Genomic DNA, 21433 nt, shown 5'->3' with positions numbered 1-21433 from the left:
GTCACAAAACAAGTGTCACCTGAGTCGTTTACAGATTGAATTTGATGACAGCACCAATCTCTGGACACATTCATGATAGGATTCCTTTCAGGGTTGATGCTCCTGAGGCAAGATCCCTGTCCCCAAGGAGCGGGGAGCTGCTGGCAGGTGTAAAGGCCACAGGGCACAAGTGTTACCTAGAGTCTGGGTCTCAGACACAGCATGTCCAGTGTCTATTCGGCTCTGTATATTGGGTTACCTAGTTGTGATTCATTTCAATCCTTTAGTCATATGTTGGCTTCATAGCCCGTGGCGGGTGCCGGGGTGGCATAAGTAAACCGTGGCCCTCAGGGCTCCTGCTCTCGCTATAGAACACCACGGCTTTCCCCCAGGGAAGTGGGGTCGCTCGCTCATTCTGCATCCATTGAGCCTACCATCCACCAGGCCCTGTGCAGCCTCTCGGGGCACAATTGGAAAGAGGTGATCAGAACGCATTGGTAGAAGAATGTCTCTGGCCACCTTGTGGTGTGTGGGTTGGCAGGAGACAGGTTTGGAGACTGAGATAAATGATAGGACGCGCTTGTCGTAATTCAGGGGAGAACAGACATGGCTGCAGAAGGTGATTGGAATAGGCAAGAAGCATAGGGGACAGACCGCAAAGACAATCAGGCCTCAATGAACCGCTGGTAGGGCAGGGTGTTGGTGGGGAGCATCTTCCTGAGGTGGCTTGAGGTGCTCCTGGGGAATTGAGTAGATACCGGCACAAGAATGTGTCAGGGAGGAGAGGGGAGGAGCCCAAACTGGATGCCTGGTTCTTCCACCCTGACTCCCAGGAGAGGCCTTCCAGCTACCCAGGCCAGGCTTCCCCATTGAGAAATGGGACTGCCATGCTCTGCTGCCACTTTAGAGGGTCTTGTATGGTATAGAAGCATTTGAATATGTAGCCATAGTATTTTTCGCTGACGGTGAATCTCACTTGTATGCTCCCAGGACCTCTTTCCACCTACCTCTTTTCCCAACTCTCCTCCCTCCTCCCCAAGGGCATGGCTTGAGAAGCCAGTGCCTACAGGCCACCTCTTGGGCACCCCTGAGTCCTGTCCATCCCTGGGTCTCAGAAGCCCCCTCTCTCTCCCTCTCTTTCTCTCTCTCTCACTCACCCACAGAGTTCCTCTGTTCTCCAGCCTTTTAGCCACTGAGATGCTCTTTGATACTTAATACGCCTTTGTTTCGTTTGAGTGAGGCATCCCCAGACTGCAGCACATTTGATAATTCCCCTGATTGGCTCTTACATCCAGGTCTCTGTATCCTCCTCCCCGTGGCCTTTTATCCTCCCCTTCCCCCATTGTTGCTCCCATCCTTTCCTGATGCCCAGACCTTACGAAGAATGAGCATTCCAGGCTACTCATTGTCTAAACATTTCCCTGTTCATATCCGTAGGGAACAAACTGCCTTTTTTTTTTTTTTTATGGTCACAATGGCTGCCTCTGGTTTCTGGCCCCTTTTCAAGCCTGAGTCCAGTGTAGCGAAGGACAGCCTCTCACACATGCCCAGCAAGCTTGTCTGCTCCTTTGATGCTCCAAACCTTCAGACCCCAATCTCTGCCTTCCCTCCTCCCCGACCTGGCTCATTGTCTGCTAGCTATAGGCTGGTCTGGAAAATGCAGCTCCACCCTCCCTACCTGGAGACTAGGCCATTGCCTCAACGAGAGAGTGCAGCCTCTTCCTTCGGCTGCTGCTCCTGTAAGACGGGCACCCAAGTGCTAGTCCCTTAGCCCTTCCTGGGCATCTGCTCTGCCAGGAACTGCAGGTGCAAATGCCGGGCAGGTCAGTGTCCCCAAGTGGGCACATCTGGGACAAGCCGGATCTAAAACTCGTCACAGTTCGACTTCAGACCTGCCCTCACTCTTAATCTGATTTCCTTTTTTTTTTTTTTGTGTCCCTGAAGGGTGCTGGTGGCTAATGGCTGCAGGGGAAGTAGCCAGGAAGGTCTTGGGGAGCAAATGTCTATCGGATCTTGGCTCTCCCTCGGTGTCTTCCCTCAGACCTATGTCCTGCACCCCTCTGATTCTCAGACCCAGAATGCACTTCCACTTCTTTCTCTGAGTTCATACTGACCTAGCTGTGTCACCCACTGGTGCCGGGGCCCTGAGATATATCCGCTGGATCCCATTACTAGACGATGCCTCCCGTTGTCACACACATCGCTATTTTATGTACCACTAGGAAGGAAAAACACGCCACCAGTCAAACCATGACACAGCATCTACTGTAAGACACATGCTGCTAACAGATGACCTTAGTTGTTTAAGTCCGTGGCAGGCCTGGAATGGAAAACCTAGTATCCCTTGTGGCTTCCTAGGTAAGTCAGCTCCAGGGAAAAGTGCAGGCAATGGGAACTGAGAGGTCAACCCATCATGTCTTCTCCCTGGTTGGAATCTCTCAGGATTGTTGCTTCCCCTGTGGATGTGGGGGACTTGGCTGCTAAAGGCCAGGGCTCTAGACTGTGCCAAGTGAGATATCTGGGCCTGGATCATGAGCTGTTCTGGATCCTAAGGGACCTGCCCACCCCACGCCCATTCATGATGTGCCGCTAGCTTGGGAAGCTGAGCTCTGCCCTATCTCTAGGGTGTACCTCCAGGGACCTCAGGGAAGCCAGAATATGTCCCCTCTAGGGCCACAGACACCTTTCCACTGGCTGAATTAGAGGCAGAGCTGCTTCTGAAAGGGGAATGGATTTTTACGTCTTGTGTCTCAAGCAAAGCAGACACGGTATGGTCCTCATTCTGCCCCTCGGCACCTAACTTGGGGCTGCTCTGCAGCGCCTATAGCTGAGGGCAACAGGTGCTTCTAGTTGTCTACTCAGGGTCCTGTGAACTTCTGAGCTGCACACCTGGCCAGTTCATTTGTTTCTATGTTCCGTGGTCAGAGGTGGACAGAGACACCAAGGCCCCGTAACCATCCTGGTGGTCACTCATCTACCAACCAAGGTCAATAACACTGATTGTCATTTTAACAAACACGTGTCTAGCACCTGCTATGTTGTCTGGTGCTGTTCCTGCACTTCATCATAGTAACTTGGCTCATCCTAGCAATTATGAGTAGGGGGCAGAATTACCACCAGCTCATTTCAGAAGGAAGGAAACTGAGGCACGGGAAAGTTAGATGAGTTGTTGGAGGTGTCACATGGGTGGTAGACACAGAGCTGGGATCAGGTCTTGCAGATTAGTTCCAGAGTTGGTGCCTTTCCAGCTTTCCCAGTGTTAAGCGAGGCAGTGATGGGTATGGGATTGAGGGGCTGTTTGTCTGGGGCTGTGTGGGTTACAGGGTCCCTTGGTCTCCACGCATTCTCCCTCCCTTTCCGGCTTGTGCATGGATACCCCTGCAGTTGATTGACAATACTCATTTACAGCTCACGTCCACTCTCTGTGGCAGGCAGCTTCTTTACAGATGGGGACATTGGAACTCCACATGGTGAAGCAGCCTGTGTGAAATCTTGGAGCTAGAGAGTGGCAGGACACAGTTCAAGCCCCGTCTATGGGACTTCAGAGCCAGGACCCTTAGCCCGCGCTTCCCACAGCCTGCTGGCTTTTGTCCCCTCCTCTCCCTTCTCCTGAACGGTGTGGCACTAGTACCCATCAGGGCTGCCTTGACACCTTCTGGAGGGGTCTAGGATGGCTTCCTCCCATTCATGAGGTGCTTTACTGTCTGCGGGGAACAGAGCACATTTGCAGATGTCTCCCCTGCTCTCCAAAGACCACACACAATGCTTTCAGGGACTCCATGCTTACTATGTACCATACTGCTTTACATATTGCATAGGTGGTGTCATTTGAAAATCATAGTAATCCTAAAGAGTGAGCATTAGTATTAACGGATCAAGAAACTGAGGCCCAGAGAGCTTCTATAATTTGCCTGAGGTCACATAGCTCTAAATGGTAGGAACTCAGACTGTTAGGATGAGTGGTGCTCATCAGAGGAGGTGAAGGGTGGCCTCAAAGAGTGCCCGGGCAGTAGGAGGGGCACTCCTGACCCTGCCTGCTCAGCTTAGGATGGCTAGTGTCCCTCTAAAATTCTTCCCATGGTTGGTGTGCTCTGTGCACATCACACCAGACCTTTTCCATCCCTCCCACCCCATTCTGGGACTCTTCATGCCTGGTGCTCCTTCCTAGTCCCAGAGCCTGCGCTCAGTGATCCCTTTTCATACTCTGCCTCAATGAGTTTCCAGAGCAGAGACATGCAGGACAAAAGAGAAATGCAGGCAGGACATGCCTCATCAGAGAGGCAAGCTTAGCTCAGCCATGTATAAACAGTCAGATCTGGCACACACGCAGACACACACCCAGACAACCAGACACCCAGACACCCACCCCACTGTGCAGGCTCTGTGTTCTTGTCATCCCCTAACCTACCTCCTGCCTGTCGGTCCTTCTAGTTCTGACAATGCCCAGACTCCCTTTTTGACTGCAAATTCCCATGTGTTGTCATTAACTGGTGTTTGCCTCAGAACAGCCTGTGTTGGTTTGCGCCATGATGAGAGCATGCACTGGGTCTGCCCGCCGTGCATCCTCCCACCATGTGTCTGCCAGTGTGCCACTGTGATTACCGGCCACTCAGGCCAAGTAGGTGAGGGGTGGTGCTTCCTCGCTCCCCACGCTTTCCCTCTTGGTTGCGGAAACGTGGCTGTCCTGGCATCTTTGTTGTGCCGTGACTGCCTCATACACACATCCCATCTCTTCACAGTATCTCAGGCCCTGCTACGCCACCGGCCTCCCTTTATTTTATTCCCTTTAAGGAAAATCACTCCAATAATGATAGGAAGATGAGAGCTGTTCTTGACCAACTAGGGGGTTCGCCCGTGACATTGAAGGAAAACTCTGAATGCCCCCATGGAGTCTCCCATCCCTCCTGCGTGGCATGGTGGCCCCCGAAGGAGCGAGAGCTAGGAGGGGCGGCTCAGGCAGGGCGGGCAGCGGGCGTACCATCTGCGGCCGTCCTTTGTGCTGGCAGCCGAGCAGTCCCTCCATCTCTGCGATCCAGTGCCTCGTGCTTGGCGTACTAATGAGTTTCCAGATGCCCAGTGCCCCCCGCACAAGAAGCAGTAACTAGGGGCCTGGGAGAAGAATGGAGCAATCTGGAAATTCATTCGTTTGTTCCAGCCTGTCTCAATAGGCTGTTTCCCCCTCCAGCTGCTGCAGATGTGTGCTGGGCACCCGCTCGAGGGGCTTTTTGCCATGGTTTCTGGGCAAACACATGCCAGGCTGGGGGCTTCTACTCTCTAGTACCCTCCTTGCTGTGCAGGGTGGCAGGTGAGCCCCACAAGAGAGCGACAAGATACATCTTTTGAGAAACAGGTGCCCTTTTGGGAGAGAGCACAGGCTGGATTTTGGCCCCCACATGCTTCTTTGGTCAGGCGTCTTTGCACACCACACAAGCTGAACAGGGGCCAGCAACCCCAGTGGGACCCCTCGCCACCCCACCCCATTTCATGCAAGAACCACTGACCTTCCCTTGCCCTTGGGCCCCCAGCTCGCCCCTGGGAATGTGTGCACCTCCCTTCTGGCCAGCTCACAGCAGAACTGGATGGACGGGGTTCTTCTGCTCGTCCTAAAAGCTGCCTCTTGGCCCCTGCCCACTCAGTGAGGGGCAGGAAAAGACCCGAGTTGCTGGGCCCCACTTGCTTCCTACTCCTGAAAGAGCTTGCCTGGGCAGGGGTAGAGCCCGGCAGGGCCTCAGAGGGTCCCTAGCCCTGCCTCTCAGAGCCTTGGGCTGACAGGGAACCCTGTCCAGGATCTGGGTGGTTTGAAGTGGCAGCCCTGCCCAGCCACTCTGGGGCATTGTGTATATGGGCGTCTTCCCTAGTGCTAGCTAAATGAGGCCTGAAGGGTTCCTCTTAGAATTGGGAGGGCTAGGACTATGCCTCTTGGCTTTTGCCTTCTGCCACTTGGCTTTTGCCCTTCATCTTCTCAACATTCTGGTCCAGCCTTGGGCTCCACCAACACGGCATGGCGCAGGGGCACCATCTGTGTCTCTACTCATCACTGGCTGTGTTACTGTGAGTGAGTGACAACACCTGCCTGAGCCTCAGTCTGCTCATCTGTAGCTGAGGTCCTGGATCATACCGGGCAGATCCTAGGAAGGGATGCAGAAGCATCTTGCACTGCACAACACCTGCCTGAGCCTCAGTCTGCTCATCTGTAGAGTGAGGATAATAGCTGATGTCCTGGATCATACCGGGCAGATCCTAGGAAAGGATGCAGAAGCATCTTGCACTGCTTCCAGATGGAAGACCCTGGAAATGAGGGAGTGGGCTGTGCATCTGGCCAAGAGGCTGAGCAATTCTAGGTTCAAAAGGCTCCTCCTGACCACCTGAACAGGTTGGCTACTTTCAGAACTCTCAGATCAGCCTGGATGAAGTACTCATGGCAGGAGTGGGGCATTGGCTAGGGTGCGGTCACCCCTTTTTGCTTCTGCATAGTCTCAGCAGTTCCCCCAGCTGCCCCTCACCACAGCCCTGGGAGGAAGGCAGGGCAAGAGTCATTACTCCTCTTCCCCTGCAAGCAAACCGAGGCCCAGCAAGGGTCTGTGAGCTCCTTAGGGTCACACAGCCTTCCGGACTCTGCACTCCCTCCACAATTTCACTCCCTGATGCACTCTGGAAGGACTGGCCAGGGTATGTTTGACCTCTGGTGGCCACATTGGAATAGTGAAGGACAAAAGAAAGTTGTACTTTTTCCCAGCACCCAAATAATTCTAGCTGCTTTTCTCTTGGTTTTGAAGGCCTCGCCAAGCCTGGGTATGGAGGGTTCTCATGTGCCTCTGGTGCCTCTGGGGACTCTAACTTGGGCCTCACCCCACCCCTGAGCCACCCTCTGCCCTGGAAATCCTTTGTCCTCCCTAACCTTCTGCCCAGCAGTGCAGCAGACCAGAAGGTGTGTGCGCACATGCTCTGCAGGGCCCTTTGTGGGGAGGAGTTTCAGGGAGAACCTGCAGGCACTCCTGGGATTGTCAACAGGCACCAGGAAGGCTCCGGATTTTGTTTAAACCTTGTGTTTTGGCCCCACGCATGGGGAGAAGTCACATTGAGCTGCTTGTCTAGAATCCAGGGGGCGGGCTTCACTGAGAAGTCTGGGGGCAGCCAGTAGTTCGTAAACTTGGGCCACACAAGGTCTTCGTTTGGCTCCGTCCGGCTCTTCCTTGAGCATCATCTCCGCTGTCCCCTACGTCGTCTTGACTCTCCTCTTTGCCGTTAAAATCACGCTCCTCTGATCTACAGCAACAGAAGCTTTTTAGTCCTCCTTCAGGGGTGTTAGTTCTACTCGACAAGTAAGAGCACTGAGGCCTCCTGAGCAGGCTTAGTGACTCTCCTGGTGTCACACAAAGATGAGACCAAAGCCAGTGTCGACAAGAACCACTCTGGGAGGCTGAGATGGGGGCGGGAGTGTCAGGGTGTGGTGGCCGAGGTGCCCACTGACCATCCTGTCCTTCCTTGCAGCCCTGCTGTCCTCCTGGTGCGAGGAGCTCGGCCGCCTGCTGCTGCTCCGACATCAGAAAAGCCGCCAGAGCGACCCCCCCGGGAAACTCCCCATGCAGCCCCCCCTCAACTCCATGAGCTCCATGAAACCCACTCTGTCACACAGGTGAGTGGGTGCATGCCCCCAGGGCTGGGCGGGGGGCTTCTTGGGTGTGTGCTGGGCAGCCACCCCTCAGGCTCCAGATCTTGGAAACGGCCTCTGAGCACCTGTGGGGATGTTATGTTTTCTAAAAGGCCGTTGTTGTTTGAGTCCCCTTGTGTGCGTGCTGTTTCTTCCCCATCAAAACAGAGGTTGAAAGCGCTGGTCTTACCCAGCCTGACTGCTTTGTCCCTTCGGGGGCGGGGGCGGGCCGCCCCTTCTTTGGATTCCAGACTTCTGGTGGACGGTTAGCAGTCCTGAACCCAGTGTTTTCCCGCTTTTCTGAGCAGGGTCTCGGGCAAACTCAGAGATATTTAGGGCTGGAAGGGGCCCAGGAAGGGCACAAGGCTGCTGGTCCCACCCCCAGATGGGGACAGAGCCAGCCCAGGCCAACCAGGCAGGAGCCAAATGAGGCTAGGCTGGTCAACACTGGGCCAGCCTTGCCAGAAGCCTCCAGGTGCTGAGAAACTGGCCAGTCCACCCTGCACCAGCCTCAGGAGGAGCACGTGGTCAGGACCGGCAAGTTCCCCAGTTAATTATCTCACCGGTCCCTTGCTGTGCTGGGGATGCTCTCTCCTAGCGCTCTGTGGGCTGACCCTGGAACAACAAGGCCTGTCATGCTGTCTGCTCTCACCGCGCAGGTCCCCTCTGATGACCAGGAGGGGCATTTACAGTCAGAGCTCGGCTCATTACCCATCCCAACCGAGGCACCTGCAGCCCAGAGCTCACTGCAGGAGATCTGAGTCACACCATTGAGGTGCCGCCCGGAAGTGGGGCGTTGGCCATGCTTCATAAGTCGAATTAGAGGCTATTGACTCTCAAAGCCAGAAGAGACTTCAGAGCCCCTGCCCTGGTAGGGTGGCCCTTGACACGGGGCTACCTGCCTCAGTCAGAAGCACTGTGCGTGACAGCAAGCCCACCACCCCCACACCTCACACAGGATTACTGCCTCATCCCACCCTCGTCCGGGCCTAGGACTGCTCCAGCTTGTAGAACAACCCCGCTCCTGTGAATGTTTCTCAGGATACTGCTGGCCTTTGGGCAGAGTAATTTTTCATGGTGCGGGACTTTGCAGGGCCTTTAATGTCTTGGTCCCTGCCCACTTGATCGTTCCAGTGCAGCCCAGGCATTGTTAAAGTGCTCTCATGCATTTGGGGCTATGGGGGTATCACCTGTGGTTAAGAACCTCTGTTCTAGAGAAGCAAAATCCACCTCCGTGCCCCTTCCACCCTTTGTTCCTGGCTGGAGTCTTCTCCATCTGAACTGCTGCCGGGTCACTGAGCGTAGGCTGTGGCTGAATGCAGCCCAAGTTACATACTTGGCGTTTAGCTTTGTTACATTTTAGTTCCACAACAGTCCCATCCCTTGAGAATCATCCTGCCTTTCTTCATCCCACCTCTCAGGTCTTCCCCAACCTTCTTTCCTCCAAGTCATTTCAGTAAAGCTATTGCTGATGGCAGGCCAGGGCCCCACAGCCCCCACTAGAAACCTGCCTCAGACCTGCTTGGCCATGACCACTCGGGCCGCAGAGTGCCATAGATCTGGACCACAGCCAGCCCTTTGCTGAGCTGATCTAAAGGCATGAGACAGTTCAGTCTTGGGGTTAAAGAGAAAAAGGGTGTCTTTGCAGCCGGAATTTAATCTCATTCATCGTGGAGGCAGGACTTAGTGAGGCAAAATTGGGAGCTGGCAGATGAAGGCAGGGTTACGGTTCAGTGACAGGAAAGCTTGGCCTAAGGGTTCAGACGAAGGAAGATGGTCGAGCTAACTGTCAGGAAGCAGCTCAGACGACAGCTTGAATAACACAGGTTTGAACCACACAGATCAATTGAAAACCTGCTTTAAAGTGGACCCACGCAGTTCCAACTTGCGTTGTTCAAGGGTCAGCTATACTTTCATAGACAGGAAGCTATTCTGACCATCATACTCCACAACTGTGTTGAATGACTTGCCTTTTCATTAAGGAGACATTGAGCCAGGGTGAGCTTGGGGACCCTGGGGTGTTCAGGACTTGGTGCTCAGAGGTACCCAATTGTTTGACTCCTCGGGTCCTTGTCTGAAGGCTCTGAGGACAAGCAAACTGGAAAGGGCAAGAGAGCTCTAGACTGTTGGATTTTTGTAGCTTGGGCATCACTGTCCCGTTTGTTACAGGCCACAGAGGTCAGCACCACAGTACGAGGTCTGAGTTGGGGACTGTGCCTCTAAGCAAGGCCCATGACCCCTCAAGCCACTGGGCATATGGTGGCACTATAGGGTCAGGCCACTATAGCCCTACAGTGTCCCCGAGAGTGATGGTGGTCAGAAAGAGTCCTGAGTAGCCATGTCTTGGGTAGAGCTTTGGGGTTTGTGGAGCAGTGTTTGGACTGGCTCCCTGTTCAGTCCTGCCACGGAGATGTAGGTGGATGCTGTCCTCACCACCACACAGGTGCACAGAGCGCTGCACAGAAGGCCAAGGGAGGCCAGCCCAGGGCAGGAAGGGGCTCGGGCCTATGGCCAAGCAGCAGGACCCCTTCCTGGTCCCTGCAGTGACCCGGACCTGCTGCCAACAAACGTTTCTGTCTTCCACTCCCACATTTTTAATGAGTGGTTAAAAAAGCCATTTGTGATTAGCACATTGTCTGTATGCAAATCAGTTCTGCAAAGGTAATTAAAAGCCTAATAAATCTTGTTTACACTCTTAATTTGATTACAGTCAAAACCCACAATTGCTGGGGAAGATTCTGAGACCAAGGGGTGCCATCCTTCCTCTTTCTCTCTGAGGGGTTTGTGGCCCACAGAGGAGAGGCTCCTGGGCAGGGCCCTGGTGCCCCCCTCAATCCTGGGTAGGGCCCTCGTGCTCCCCTTTATAGCAGATTGGGGCACAGGCCCTGGAGCCAGGCTGCCAGGTGTCAAGTTTCAGCTCCACCATATTCTAGCTGGGCGATTCTGGGGCAGTTTCATAACCTCCCTGCCTCAGTTTCCTCTTCTGCGGAAGTGGAAAAACAGCAGTGCAGGACTTAAAACATGCTCATCACCTGGCCTGGCCCGCAGGGAGCCCCATAGACTAGTCTTTATTCTCTCAGCGTCAGCCTGGTGCTGTCCAACTCTGATGTGGTCATTTGTGGTCAGGCAGCAAAGAAGAGGTCAGTCAGGACTGACCCCCTAGTCTTCTCCTTCCCTTGGTCATACCACACCACCTTCACTGCTTTCATTTATAGTTGTTTTTTGCAGTTTATAATCGATACTTCTTGCACCCAGAAAATTTTTTTAAGAAAACACGAAAACAGTGAAAGAGGGGTTGAAGGACCCAAAAATCCTTCTCCATCAGTTCCAGATTGCCAAGATGCACGGATCTTTCCCTTCCTTCTTACTGAAAAAATTTAAAAACTCTCCAATACGCAGTTAGCTACACAAGTTCCTCTCTAAGTTTCACCGCAGGGAGAAAAGGAAGCAGGCCCTAGTCTTTGTGATGATGGTGATCACTGTTAATGGGTCCCCTAAATTAAAGAGGGTGGGAGCTGCTGCTCCTCACTGACTTGTGTTTCATTAGTGGTAACACTACAGGCTTGCACTGAGATGGGACCAATATAGCCGGATCAGGGAAATTCATTAGGGTCTGACAATACCCTTAATCAGAATTCGTTCTTTCTCTCAGATAAAGTGGCCGTTAGAAGTGCAATGAATGTCTATAGACACTGACACAAAAGCTGCCTAGGAACCAAGAATCACCCCGCCGTCTTTCTGGGCTTTACTCATTTTCTCACATTGAGCAAACCGGTCACTGCCTGTGGAGCTTGCAAACAGACATGTCTACTCTAAATGCAATATGAAGAGCTCTTCATAAAATATATGAAAAATGTGCTGAGAGAACCAAGGAAAATGCCTTAGGAGAGTCACAAAAGGGAGAATCCATACTAGGTTTTGAAGTATAGGTAGGAGTTCACTAGCTCGAGAAGGGTGGACAAAGGAACACTGAGGAAAGCCTCGGAGGCTTAGAAGATATGTTCAGTAGGCACGAACGATAACAACACCCTGTCCCATTGATCTCATATTTGCAAAACTTCTAAACACCATCATTGTATCATCAAGTTAATATGGGCACCTACATGGTAATCAGGCTCTGGAAATGGAAACGTGTAAATACAGTTGAGCAGGGGCTCTCTGCCAGACACTGCACTCAGTTTTTCCTATATTTGTTTATTTCATCCTAGGAGAGTGTTAGTCCCCATTTTATAGTTAAAAAAGTTGAGGTTGACTTAAGCAGCATGTCCCAGATCATAGAAATCATTGATGGCAGAGCCAAGACTCCCCAAAGAGTCTAAGTTGAGAGCCCAGATAGCTAAGCACTGTTCTGCAAGGCCTCCCTCTGCCATTTGAATATTACTGTCAAAAACATTTCATCGGAGTTCAGGCCAAAGCTAGTGATTTAATGTAGAAAGTGTTTTATTCCTGGGACACTATTTGAGTTTTCTCTGCAGCTGGTCTTTGAGGCTAGACCTTATCCTCTGTCCCTTTATGCTGGGTGGATTCCCAAAGACAGCTTTCCTGAGAACCCCCAAGAAACTGTACCACTTCTGGAATTCTTGTGGGCTCCTGAGTCACCTTTGTAGCCTGTGCTCCCTTGTGTTATAACCATCTTTGTACACGGAAATGCTACCTAATCAGACCCTGAGCTCCTTGAGATGGTGGAGTGTGGTCATGCCCACCTGGCAAGCTACCCTGATGAGCTCTAGGAAGCACCCTGCGAGCCTCAGCTCCTAAGGGATGCTTCTTTTGAGCCCACTTATAGGGATTAAACAAGTTCTTAGATGAGTCACTTCACACAGTTGCTTGCATCTAGAAGCCACTCAGTAAATCATAACAACAGCATCCATAACAGCAGTCAACAGTTTTAGGGTGCCCGAGGTGTGCTGGACATTTTGCCTCACACATGTGAGCTCACTTAATCCTCATGACAACTTCTGAGAGAAGGGCTGTTATCGTCCCCATTTTACAGATGAGGACACAGAGTGAGTAGTGGCTTCATTAGCTTCCCTCTGTCTCTCTCCCTGGAGGACAGGACCTCCCACTCCCTGGGTGCTAGTGCCCGTGTAGTCACAAGCACACCGCAGGTAGTCTACAATCAGAATTAATGCATGGACGCATTCATTCATTCTCAGACAGCCCTCTGAGGGTAAGCACGTAGAGGTGCTGTTTCTCTCTGGCACTTTGGTTAGTAGAGGTTCCTGAGCCCTGAAGGTGTGTGAAGGCACAAGGAGCCTAAGAATTTGGGGCTCCTAGGGCAGAAGGAAAGAGGCAGGAAGGCTCATTCAGACCCCAGGAACATGAGGAACAAGTGGACTTCAGGCCAGTGCACATGGCAAGGCCTTCCTGGAGGAAGTAGCCTTTAGAGGAGGAGCCTGGAAAGGATGAGCGGCATTTTTCAGGGTGAGGATGAAGCATCCCAGGCTGAGAAGAGGTGCAGAGGTGGGAAAGCAGCTGCCTCCATGGTAGATTGGCAGGAGAACACCAATGAGATTCCAAGCAGCTTCTGGCACAGGTGCCTCGGTAGGTGGAACAGGGTTCTTGGGGGCAGTTCTGGCTGGACAGGACTGTGGCTAGGGGCAGCTTATGGCCTGAGTCCAGGTTATGCTAGATAGAGGGTGTACAGAGCTGGGCAGGATTACTAAGACTGGGATTCTCAGATCCCAGGGGCTCTGGCCTCCCTCCGCACTGCAGCCAGGTATGATGCACAAGAGAAGGAAAGTCGTTCCCAGTGGGCAGCCCTAAAATGCCAGGGACCTCTGACCTGGGCTAAGCTTATCTGGTGATTAAATAGTGCTTGCCAGAGGAGGGAAGAGGCCTCAGGACAACCACCACAGGGCCCTAGGTCTTCTCTTCATCACCCTGGGTCCCCTCCCACCTTGGCGGAGCCCAGAAGCCTGGCTTGTCCCTCCTTAATCCTTGGGCACAGGGAGCCGGGCAGGCCCCCAGTGGTGATGTCTGAGTCTGGGCAGAGGCATCGGCAAGGCTGACTGCCACGCCTGCGGGGGCGAGAGCCTTCACTGCTACAGCAGGAGCTGTCTCCCCAGGAGATGAGTCACAGCCCTGTCGGTGCGGCTGCCACTTCTGCTTCTACAGCAGGTGCAAATGGAGGCGAGCAAGCCCCGAGACCGCCCCTGTGTGTGCGTGCCCATCTCTTCCCCCACACGTGCATAGCAGCATGCCAGCAGGCCCATGTCCATGCACACAGAGGTGTCCCACATCCCATGCCGGTGCGCACCTGGTCTCTGGGGTGAGCCTTCCAGCCAGACGGTGGGTTGCCCAGTTTGAGAACATTGGTTAAGTTTGCTTCTCACTGAGTCTGAGGTGGAGGGGGCAAAACAGGAAAGAGCTGGTTTCCGCCCACAGGCCCACCCACGGAGCGGCAGGCAGTTGGAGCTTGTGGGCCTGTGAAGTATCCTGGTGAGCCGGGGCCTCCCCGCCTGAGGTGGTGAGGCAGCAGCTGCTGGCCCCCAGGACTCAGGAGGGGCCCTGCTGGGCTCTGGGGACTCCCAGGGGACTTTACTTCCTGAGTCTGCCAGGCATCAGAAGCGGTCGTCAGCCTGCAGGGTTGATGGGAGCTTGTGGGGCAGTTCTGGGAAGAGAGGACTGGCTTCAGTTGCTGGGAGTCCTGGGTTCAGTCTACCTGCACCTAGGACAAGACAGGAGAGCGGCTGTAGAGGGGTCTCCTCCTCCTTGTTGTTTAGAACCGTAGCCTGTAGGGCTTCCCTTCCAGCTCTGGCATGCCAGCCCCAGGTCCCTGGTGACCTCCCGGGAGAGCAGAGGTTCTTCCATCCCAGCTGCACTGAGTTGCAGGCTCATTTCTTAATTTTCCTGTGCTCCTCTGCCCCACCCAAATGCAGAGTGTCAGTTGCCTGTCACCTTTGGCCTCTGCCTCTGGGCCACGCCCCCTTTCCGATGACCCATGATCTTGTCTGGCTGGCAGGGGCCGGGCAGAAGGGCTGGGTTCCCTGAGGACAGCTCCTCTCCCCCCAGTGCTACGCCTGCTGTTTTCCCCCAGAAGTCATGAGTAATGCTAAAGTCTGTGTCGCTTTCCAGTTGAGAAAGCTTTTTTGTCCGCATTCTCCTCTTGGAGCCACATCAGGCTTATGCTGCCAGGGCCAGTGTTGTTCAAACCTACCTGACCCACAGTAAATACATGTATTAAACCATGACCCAGGGCTCACATATATTTGTGTATGTAGAAATCAAGACGTAAGTTCAAGGATAATATCCTCACTATGTGATCACACTTGATTGCTTTTTTCCCCTTCCCCACCCCACCCCCCGTCATGCTACTTTGATGCCATGACCTCATACTTCATGACCAGCATCTTGAAAACACTGAGGGTGGAGGGTAAGGTACAATTCTTACACCCATTTTTGCAGATGTGGGGACTGAGTACAGTCAGGCTCGGGAACTTGCACCAGGGCCCTGAACCAGGAAGGGGCAGGTCTAGGACTTGTATCCAGGGTATCAAAAAAAGCCAGAGTAAGAGGTAAAGGTAGTGGAGTGGGGTTGCTCTTATACCAGGGGGTTGGGGCAGGCCCTTCCAGTGACTTCTGAGCAGAGACAGGAAGGAAGCCAGCGGCTGGCCAGGCACAGAGGATATACAGGCAAAGGGAGAACCAGTATGGCCACACAGTGACATGACTCTGCCCTTCAGTCTGCCCACTTCTTCAGGGTACCTACCAGACTCGACTCGCTTTGCTGAGGGCACTGCCCAGCAAGGAGCAAGCACAAGATCCAGGCCCCCAGCTCCCCTCTGTGTCTGTGGTGCAGGACCGGCCTCCCTCCTAGAAGTCCTGATCTGTGCTGGTTCCCAACACCCCCACTCCCAGTCTCCCCAGCCTCTAGGGCCTGCACTGACTTCTCGGCTGGGGTACGAGGTCTCCAGGCATGAGTGAAGATCTGTGCCTTCTGTTAACTTCTTGTGATGAAGGCACAAGCCTGACAGAGGCACGAGATGCTCTCCTACTATGCCTCCCTCCTCCAGAGTGCCTCTATCCCCACCACCACCTTAGGCACAAGCCTGACAGAGGCACGAGATGCTCTCCTGCTATGCCTCCCTCCTCTATCCCCACCACCACCTCGGCCCTCCGGTACCCAGCAGTGCTGCCTTGCAGGCCTCACCCCCAGTGGAATGCTGTGGGCCCAGGTGGGACCACAGATGTGGGCGCTCTGCTTTTCTGTCCTTTCTGAGGCGGTGTCTGGGATTTTCTCTCGGCTTTAGAGTAGAGTCTGCAGGGACAAGGCAGCCCCAACCCAGCACACCTAGGGACCAGGACTCTGCCAGCCCCTTTTGGAGCTGTGCTCTGGTCCTCTCCCTGGAGTCGGCTGGACCTCATTCTCCACCTTCACCCCAGCAACTGACAGGAAGCCATTATTGAGCATTTATTGTGTGCAGGGGAGGGTAAGTCCTGGCTTCTGATGTTTGGGGATTCCTCAGGAGATATCACACCAAACAAGGTGGGTACTGCTGGGCTAGCAAGGCAACTGGGAAGACATGAGAACAACTAGGGGAGCTCTGGGAGAGTTGGGAGCGAAGGCAGGAAACAAAGTGGGGTGGGATCAAGGTAAATCATTCTGCGGTGTGAGTTTGGACTCTGCCTTGTGAACAGTGGTGCCCTTGATGATCTCTGATTGTGTCCAGTGCATTAGGTGCTGGAGGCAGCTTAGCTGGGCAAGGATGCACACAAGAGACTGGAGTGGGAGCAGGGACGCAGTATAGTAGACAGGCAGGCCTGTACCTGTGACCTGGAGTTGGGAAGAAAGAGTAACAGAAGGAACTCCTTCCAAAGGCCAAATGGCCGAGCTGGGTGGCCAACCTGCCGTGAAGGGTTGGGAGGAAGTGGGAAGAGCCAATGCTCTGACTAGGGCCCTTCCAACCTTTTCTGAGAAGTTCGGAGGGGAAGCTGGTGCTGGGGAACAAGAGCTCTTTCCGGAGAGCCACTTTGAGTCAGAGCGTGGTTGAAAGAGAAGCTTAGAGGGGCCTGCGGGTCTTGTTTTTCCACCTTGATAGCATGGCCTATGGACTGTGGGCTGTGGTGAGAGGACAGCTATGGGGGTGGCACCTCTGCAGTGACAGGGGGAGAGATGGTCACTCTTGAACAGTCTGTCACCATGCGAGCCACACCTGCATTGGGCACTGTGCCGGGCCCGGTGGATCCAGAACTGCCTAGGCTTCGTTGGGAGCTGCAGAGCATTGTGGGGTGATGGGGCATGTCCCATCTGAGTCATCTGCAGACCCTGAGGACTCTCCTCTGTTTCCCTCTGCAGTGATGGGTCTTTCCCCTATGACCCTGTCCCTTGGCAGCAGAACACCAACCAGCCTCCCGGCTCCCTCTCTGTGGTCACTACAGTTTGGGGAGTGACCAACACATCCCAGAGCCAGGTAAGAGCCTGTACTGCTCCCAGCCACAGCCCCTCCCAGGCAGGACCATCCCTGAAGCCCTGGGGCCTCCAGGTCACCACCATGCCATGCCAGCCCTCCTTGCCCTCCCAGGCTCTGCCCAGCCGAAAGGACCAACACTCAGGGCATACCCAACTGTGGACACGCCTCTACCTAGGATGGGTCTGAACCTGCCTCCGGAGGGCAGCAGCTGGCCCCCGGGCATGGCCCCATCCTAGTGCCTTTTTGGGGGAATGGTTTTCATCTGACGAACAGACAGTAAGGGCTTCTTCCCCAACCCACCTTTACTTTGGTTGTTTAAACAGAAGAACTTTCTGCGTGTTAATGGCCTCAGGTCTTCAACATAAGGGGGTCTTTGACCCTGGATGACTTGGGTCAGATTTCAGCAAAATATTGAGCCTAAACGTGTGACAGGCCCATAGTCAACCCTCCGTCCCACTTTTGTGCCTTCCTCTTTCCTCCACTCCTTCCCCCTCCCCCACAATTCCGCGGGGCCTCTGCCACAGCCACAAGGAAGGCTCAGGGCTAGTTGCTACCCAGGAGGGAATCATTGGGTTTACTTGTGGTCTCATGCCACAGAGACCCCTCAGCCAGGATCCTGCTGCCCTCCATTGCTGGCAAGTCTGCTTCTCTTTGCCTTCACAGAGCAGCTACACGGGGCCTCTGTGTGGCTGACCCTGTGGGTGTCCAGGCCCCTTGAAGGGATGGAGGGTTCAGAGGTCCGGTGCTTTCCTGCCTGCTGCTCGGTGCAGGCCCAGCCTCACCTCATTCTGCCACAGGCTGAGGTTCTCCCATCTATGCTGCTTCCAGGCTGGGTTTCCCCTTCCCATCATTTGTACACTCCAGGAACAATGAATGCGGCCCCCTTGTTTTCCTTTTCCTCTGTCGTCTTCCTCGTTTCACTCCACTGCCCCCACCCCCACCCAATGAATGCGGCCCCCTTGTTTTCCTTTTCCTCTCTCGTCTGTTTCACTCCACTGCCCCCCCCCACCCCACCCCCACCCCACACACACTTCTTTTTCTACTCCATGTTATTTGGGGTACCTGCTTGGGTGACAACCACTCTCTCTGCCAACAGGTCCTTGGGAATCCTATGGCCAATGCCAACAACCCCATGAATCCAGGCGGTAACCCCATGGCTTCAGGCATGACCACCAGCAACCCCGGTCTCAACTCCCCCCAGTTTGCCGGGCAGCAGCAACAGTTCTCAGCCAAGGCTGGCCCTGCGCAGCCCTACATCCAGCAGAGCATGTACGGCCGGCCCAACTACCCTGGCAGCGGGGGCTTCGGGGCCAGGTGAGCAGGGCTGGCCAAGGCAGCAGCCTTCGGAAGCGGTGGATAGCCCTACTCTTCTCCCCAGTCCAGGCAGAAGAGTCTGACTTAAATCCCAGCGCCATGCTTCCTGGCCTGCGAAGTATGGGCAATCCCCGGCACTTCTGTCATCCTCAGTTGTCCCATTAGTTGAAGGGACACAGTCATCCACCATTCTTGGGGCCCGTGCTCCCCAGCACTACAGCAGCTGGGTGGTGGTTGACAGCCGTCAGGCCCATGGTGATAGAAGGATACCATTCCTCAAAATGACCCTTCTCCTCGTCTCTTTATAAGTCAGAAGACACTGAGAGAGCCGAATCAGGGGAGTTCAAGAGAAGCTCTAGATGGAGGAAGATCAGCCCTGCCATGCCGGTTATGGAGGCATAGCTATGCAGAGGCTGAGAATCCCCTGATTCAAGAAGAAGGGAGGAAGGGCAGGGAACTGCAGCAAGGCACTCTGGAGATGTGGGTGGGGCAGAGATGCCCATGCCTCCTCTTGCCATTCTGCTCAGTCCAAGACCACTTCCTCAGCCTCACCCCTCCCCCAGGGCTGACCGAAGCCCTGCCAGGTGTCAGCAAAGCAGGGCTTGGCTTGGTGGTTAAACGCAGTTGCCAGGCACATCTGGAGCTGCATCCCCAGCCTGCCATTCACCTCTGGAGTCATGGGCATGTTGCTCGGGTTCTCTAAAACTCGGGGTCCTCCTCCAGAAGATGGGCTGAGCGGGGCAGCTGAGGTACGGTGATTTGGTGCACATGAGAGTGAGCACTGGCCAGCACCCAGCCAGGTCTCCAGGAACACAGCGGCTTAGTAATCAGCAAGTGGCTTGAAATGGCTGTCAACCCAGAGGAGGCCCCTGTCCCCTCTGGGCTCTGAGTCTAGACACCTCCCTCATCTGTGAGCTGGGGGAAGAAAGGCCTAGAATGGCCTCATCCTCTTTCTCTCAGCCCAAGGCTTGCTGTGGGTTCATCTTTAGATTCGGGTCAGTCTAACTCTTTCCTTCTCTCCCTCGCAGTTACCCTGGGGGTCCTAATGCTCCTGCAGGCATGGGCATCCCTCCGCACACCAGGCCGCCCGCTGACTTCACTCAGCCGGCGGCCGCTGCAGCAGCAGCTGCAGTGGCAGCAGCAGCAGCCACGGCCACGGCCACGGCCACGGCCACTGTGGCAGCCTTGCAGGAGACGCAGAATAAGGATATAAACCAGTATGGACCGGTAAGGGCCCCGCTAGTCCTGGTCCAGCCTCACCCAGCCAGCCAGGCAGACAGCCCCTGAGAAATCAGAGTCGGGATGTTGGTGCCTGTGGGGCCACATGTGCTGAGGGAACTGATAGGGTCAGGGTACCTTTGGGGTTTTTTGGAAGCACATGGAGGTTGTGTGTTAGGATGTGGGTGCGTCTGCGGTTGGGTGTGGTGTCGGGGACGTGTTTGGGTGCCTGTGTTTGTTCTGCGTGGGTTGGAGGCTCCCGTGTGTCTGCATATGGGAAGAGATTCCATATTGCTCTCTGGGCCCCTATTCACCGAAGACTGGACCCAATGTCTAAAATAGCCTTGTCACCAGTCTGTCCCCTGGGTGACCTCTGAAGGCCAGTGTTCTCCTAGTCAGCCTGTCTGTGAATTCTGCCCAGGACTTAGCTTCAGGAGGCAGAGGTGGAAGCTGGGGCCACATCAGACTTCGTGGGTGGAGGGTGTATCTCCATTGGCCAAGGACCAAGGGCGGGGCCAGGGCTACCAGGAAAGGGGCTCCTGCCTCCATCCTCATCCACCTCCATCCTCCCATGCCCCTCCCCGCCCCTGCACCCTCTTCCCCATTTCCTGCCTGCCTCCCTGGAAATGCTGCCTGTGCATTGGAGTGACCGCTCCCCACCTCCTAACACTTCTCGGGCTGCATCTTTCCTGTGCGGCCTGCAGAGGGCAGCACTGAGCCCTGGAGTCTGGCAGCCCTTGGGGGCCTGGGCACCAGTCGCATCCACACAGGAAAGTGCCCGCCACCACCACCCCGAGCCTCCCACCTCCCCACCCTTCCCTCCCTGCACTTTCAATGCATGTGGCATTTTATTCTTTTTTTTTTTTTTTTTTTCTTCTTCTCCCGTTGAAGGTCTGTTCCTCTTTCCAGATGGGTCCCACCCAGGCGTATAACAGCCAATTCATGAACCAGCCCGGGCCTCGGGGGCCTGCCTCCATGGGGGGCAGCATGAACCCTGCAAGCATGGCGGCTGGCATGACACCCTCGGGAATGAGTGGCCCTCCCATGGGCATGAATCAGCCCCGGCCACCTGGCATCAGCCCCTTTGGCACACATGGGCAGCGGATGCCCCAGCAGACCTACCCGGGCCCCCGGCCCCAGTCCCTTCCCATTCAGAGCATAAAGAGGCCATACCCAGGAGAGGTGAGTGTGACAACAGGCAGGTGGTGGGTAGGGTGGGAGGAGGGAAGATCCTGGGTGCTTGAAGGTGAGGGGATGTGGGCAGTAACTTGAAAAGGGCATGGATCAATCTTTGGAAAACCTGGGTCAAAAGCTAGAACCTGAGGAACCAAGAGCTCCTGGGTTAGGACCAGTTCTGCTATTTCCCAGCTGGAAGGCCTTGAGTAAGTCACATCACCTCCCTGATGCTCAGCTTTTTATTTATAAAAGGCAATGACACTCTAACCTATCTCCTAGGGCTGCTTGGGGGACTTCAGTAAGGAAACATACATGAAGCTCTTCACCCTGGGCTAGTGTGGGTGGGCACTTAGCAAGTGGTAGCCACTATTAGTGTTATCTTTTGTGTCAGCACAAACACTAGCTGGGTCACTTTGGTCACCCACACAAGGGCTTCTCCACTTCTCTCCAAGAGTTAGAGATGAGACAAAATCCTGTGAATATCTAAATGCTAGGCACAAAGGAGAAGTGTTTGGAAGGCAGAGAGCGTGTTTCTTGGGGTTTGTCTCTGTCAATAATCAACTGCTCTGTCAGGAGGAATGCTGCCTCTCAGGCTGCCCAGCCAGCTCAGCCAAGGTATCAGTGAAGATTTAGGGAAGTAAAATCCACACTTCCTGCCCTCCAGGAGCCAAGACTTCAGCAG

General features: G+C 54.4%; 1 protein-coding gene across 1 annotated transcript in view; it reads left to right on the top strand.

Annotated features, from left to right (window-relative positions):
- The window catches only part of ZMIZ1 (zinc finger MIZ-type containing 1), a 235731-nt gene that overhangs the window by 192759 nt on the left and 21539 nt on the right, over window positions 1-21433 (top strand). Inside the window, exons 8-12 of the mRNA XM_006915482.3 lie at window positions 7471-7615; window positions 16929-17043; window positions 18140-18357; window positions 19386-19584; window positions 20485-20757. Coding sequence (XP_006915544.1) covers window positions 7471-7615; window positions 16929-17043; window positions 18140-18357; window positions 19386-19584; window positions 20485-20757 — 950 coding nt within the window. The remainder of the gene's footprint in view (window positions 1-7470; window positions 7616-16928; window positions 17044-18139; window positions 18358-19385; window positions 19585-20484; window positions 20758-21433) is intronic.

The sequence above is a fragment of the Pteropus alecto genome, unplaced genomic scaffold (genome assembly GCF_000325575.1).
Source record: "Pteropus alecto unplaced genomic scaffold, ASM32557v1 scaffold155, whole genome shotgun sequence".
NCBI classification, from domain to species: domain Eukaryota; kingdom Metazoa; phylum Chordata; class Mammalia; order Chiroptera; family Pteropodidae; genus Pteropus; species Pteropus alecto.
The sequence above is the reverse complement of the archived record's forward strand: the minus strand, read 5'-3'. Positions and strand labels throughout refer to the sequence as shown.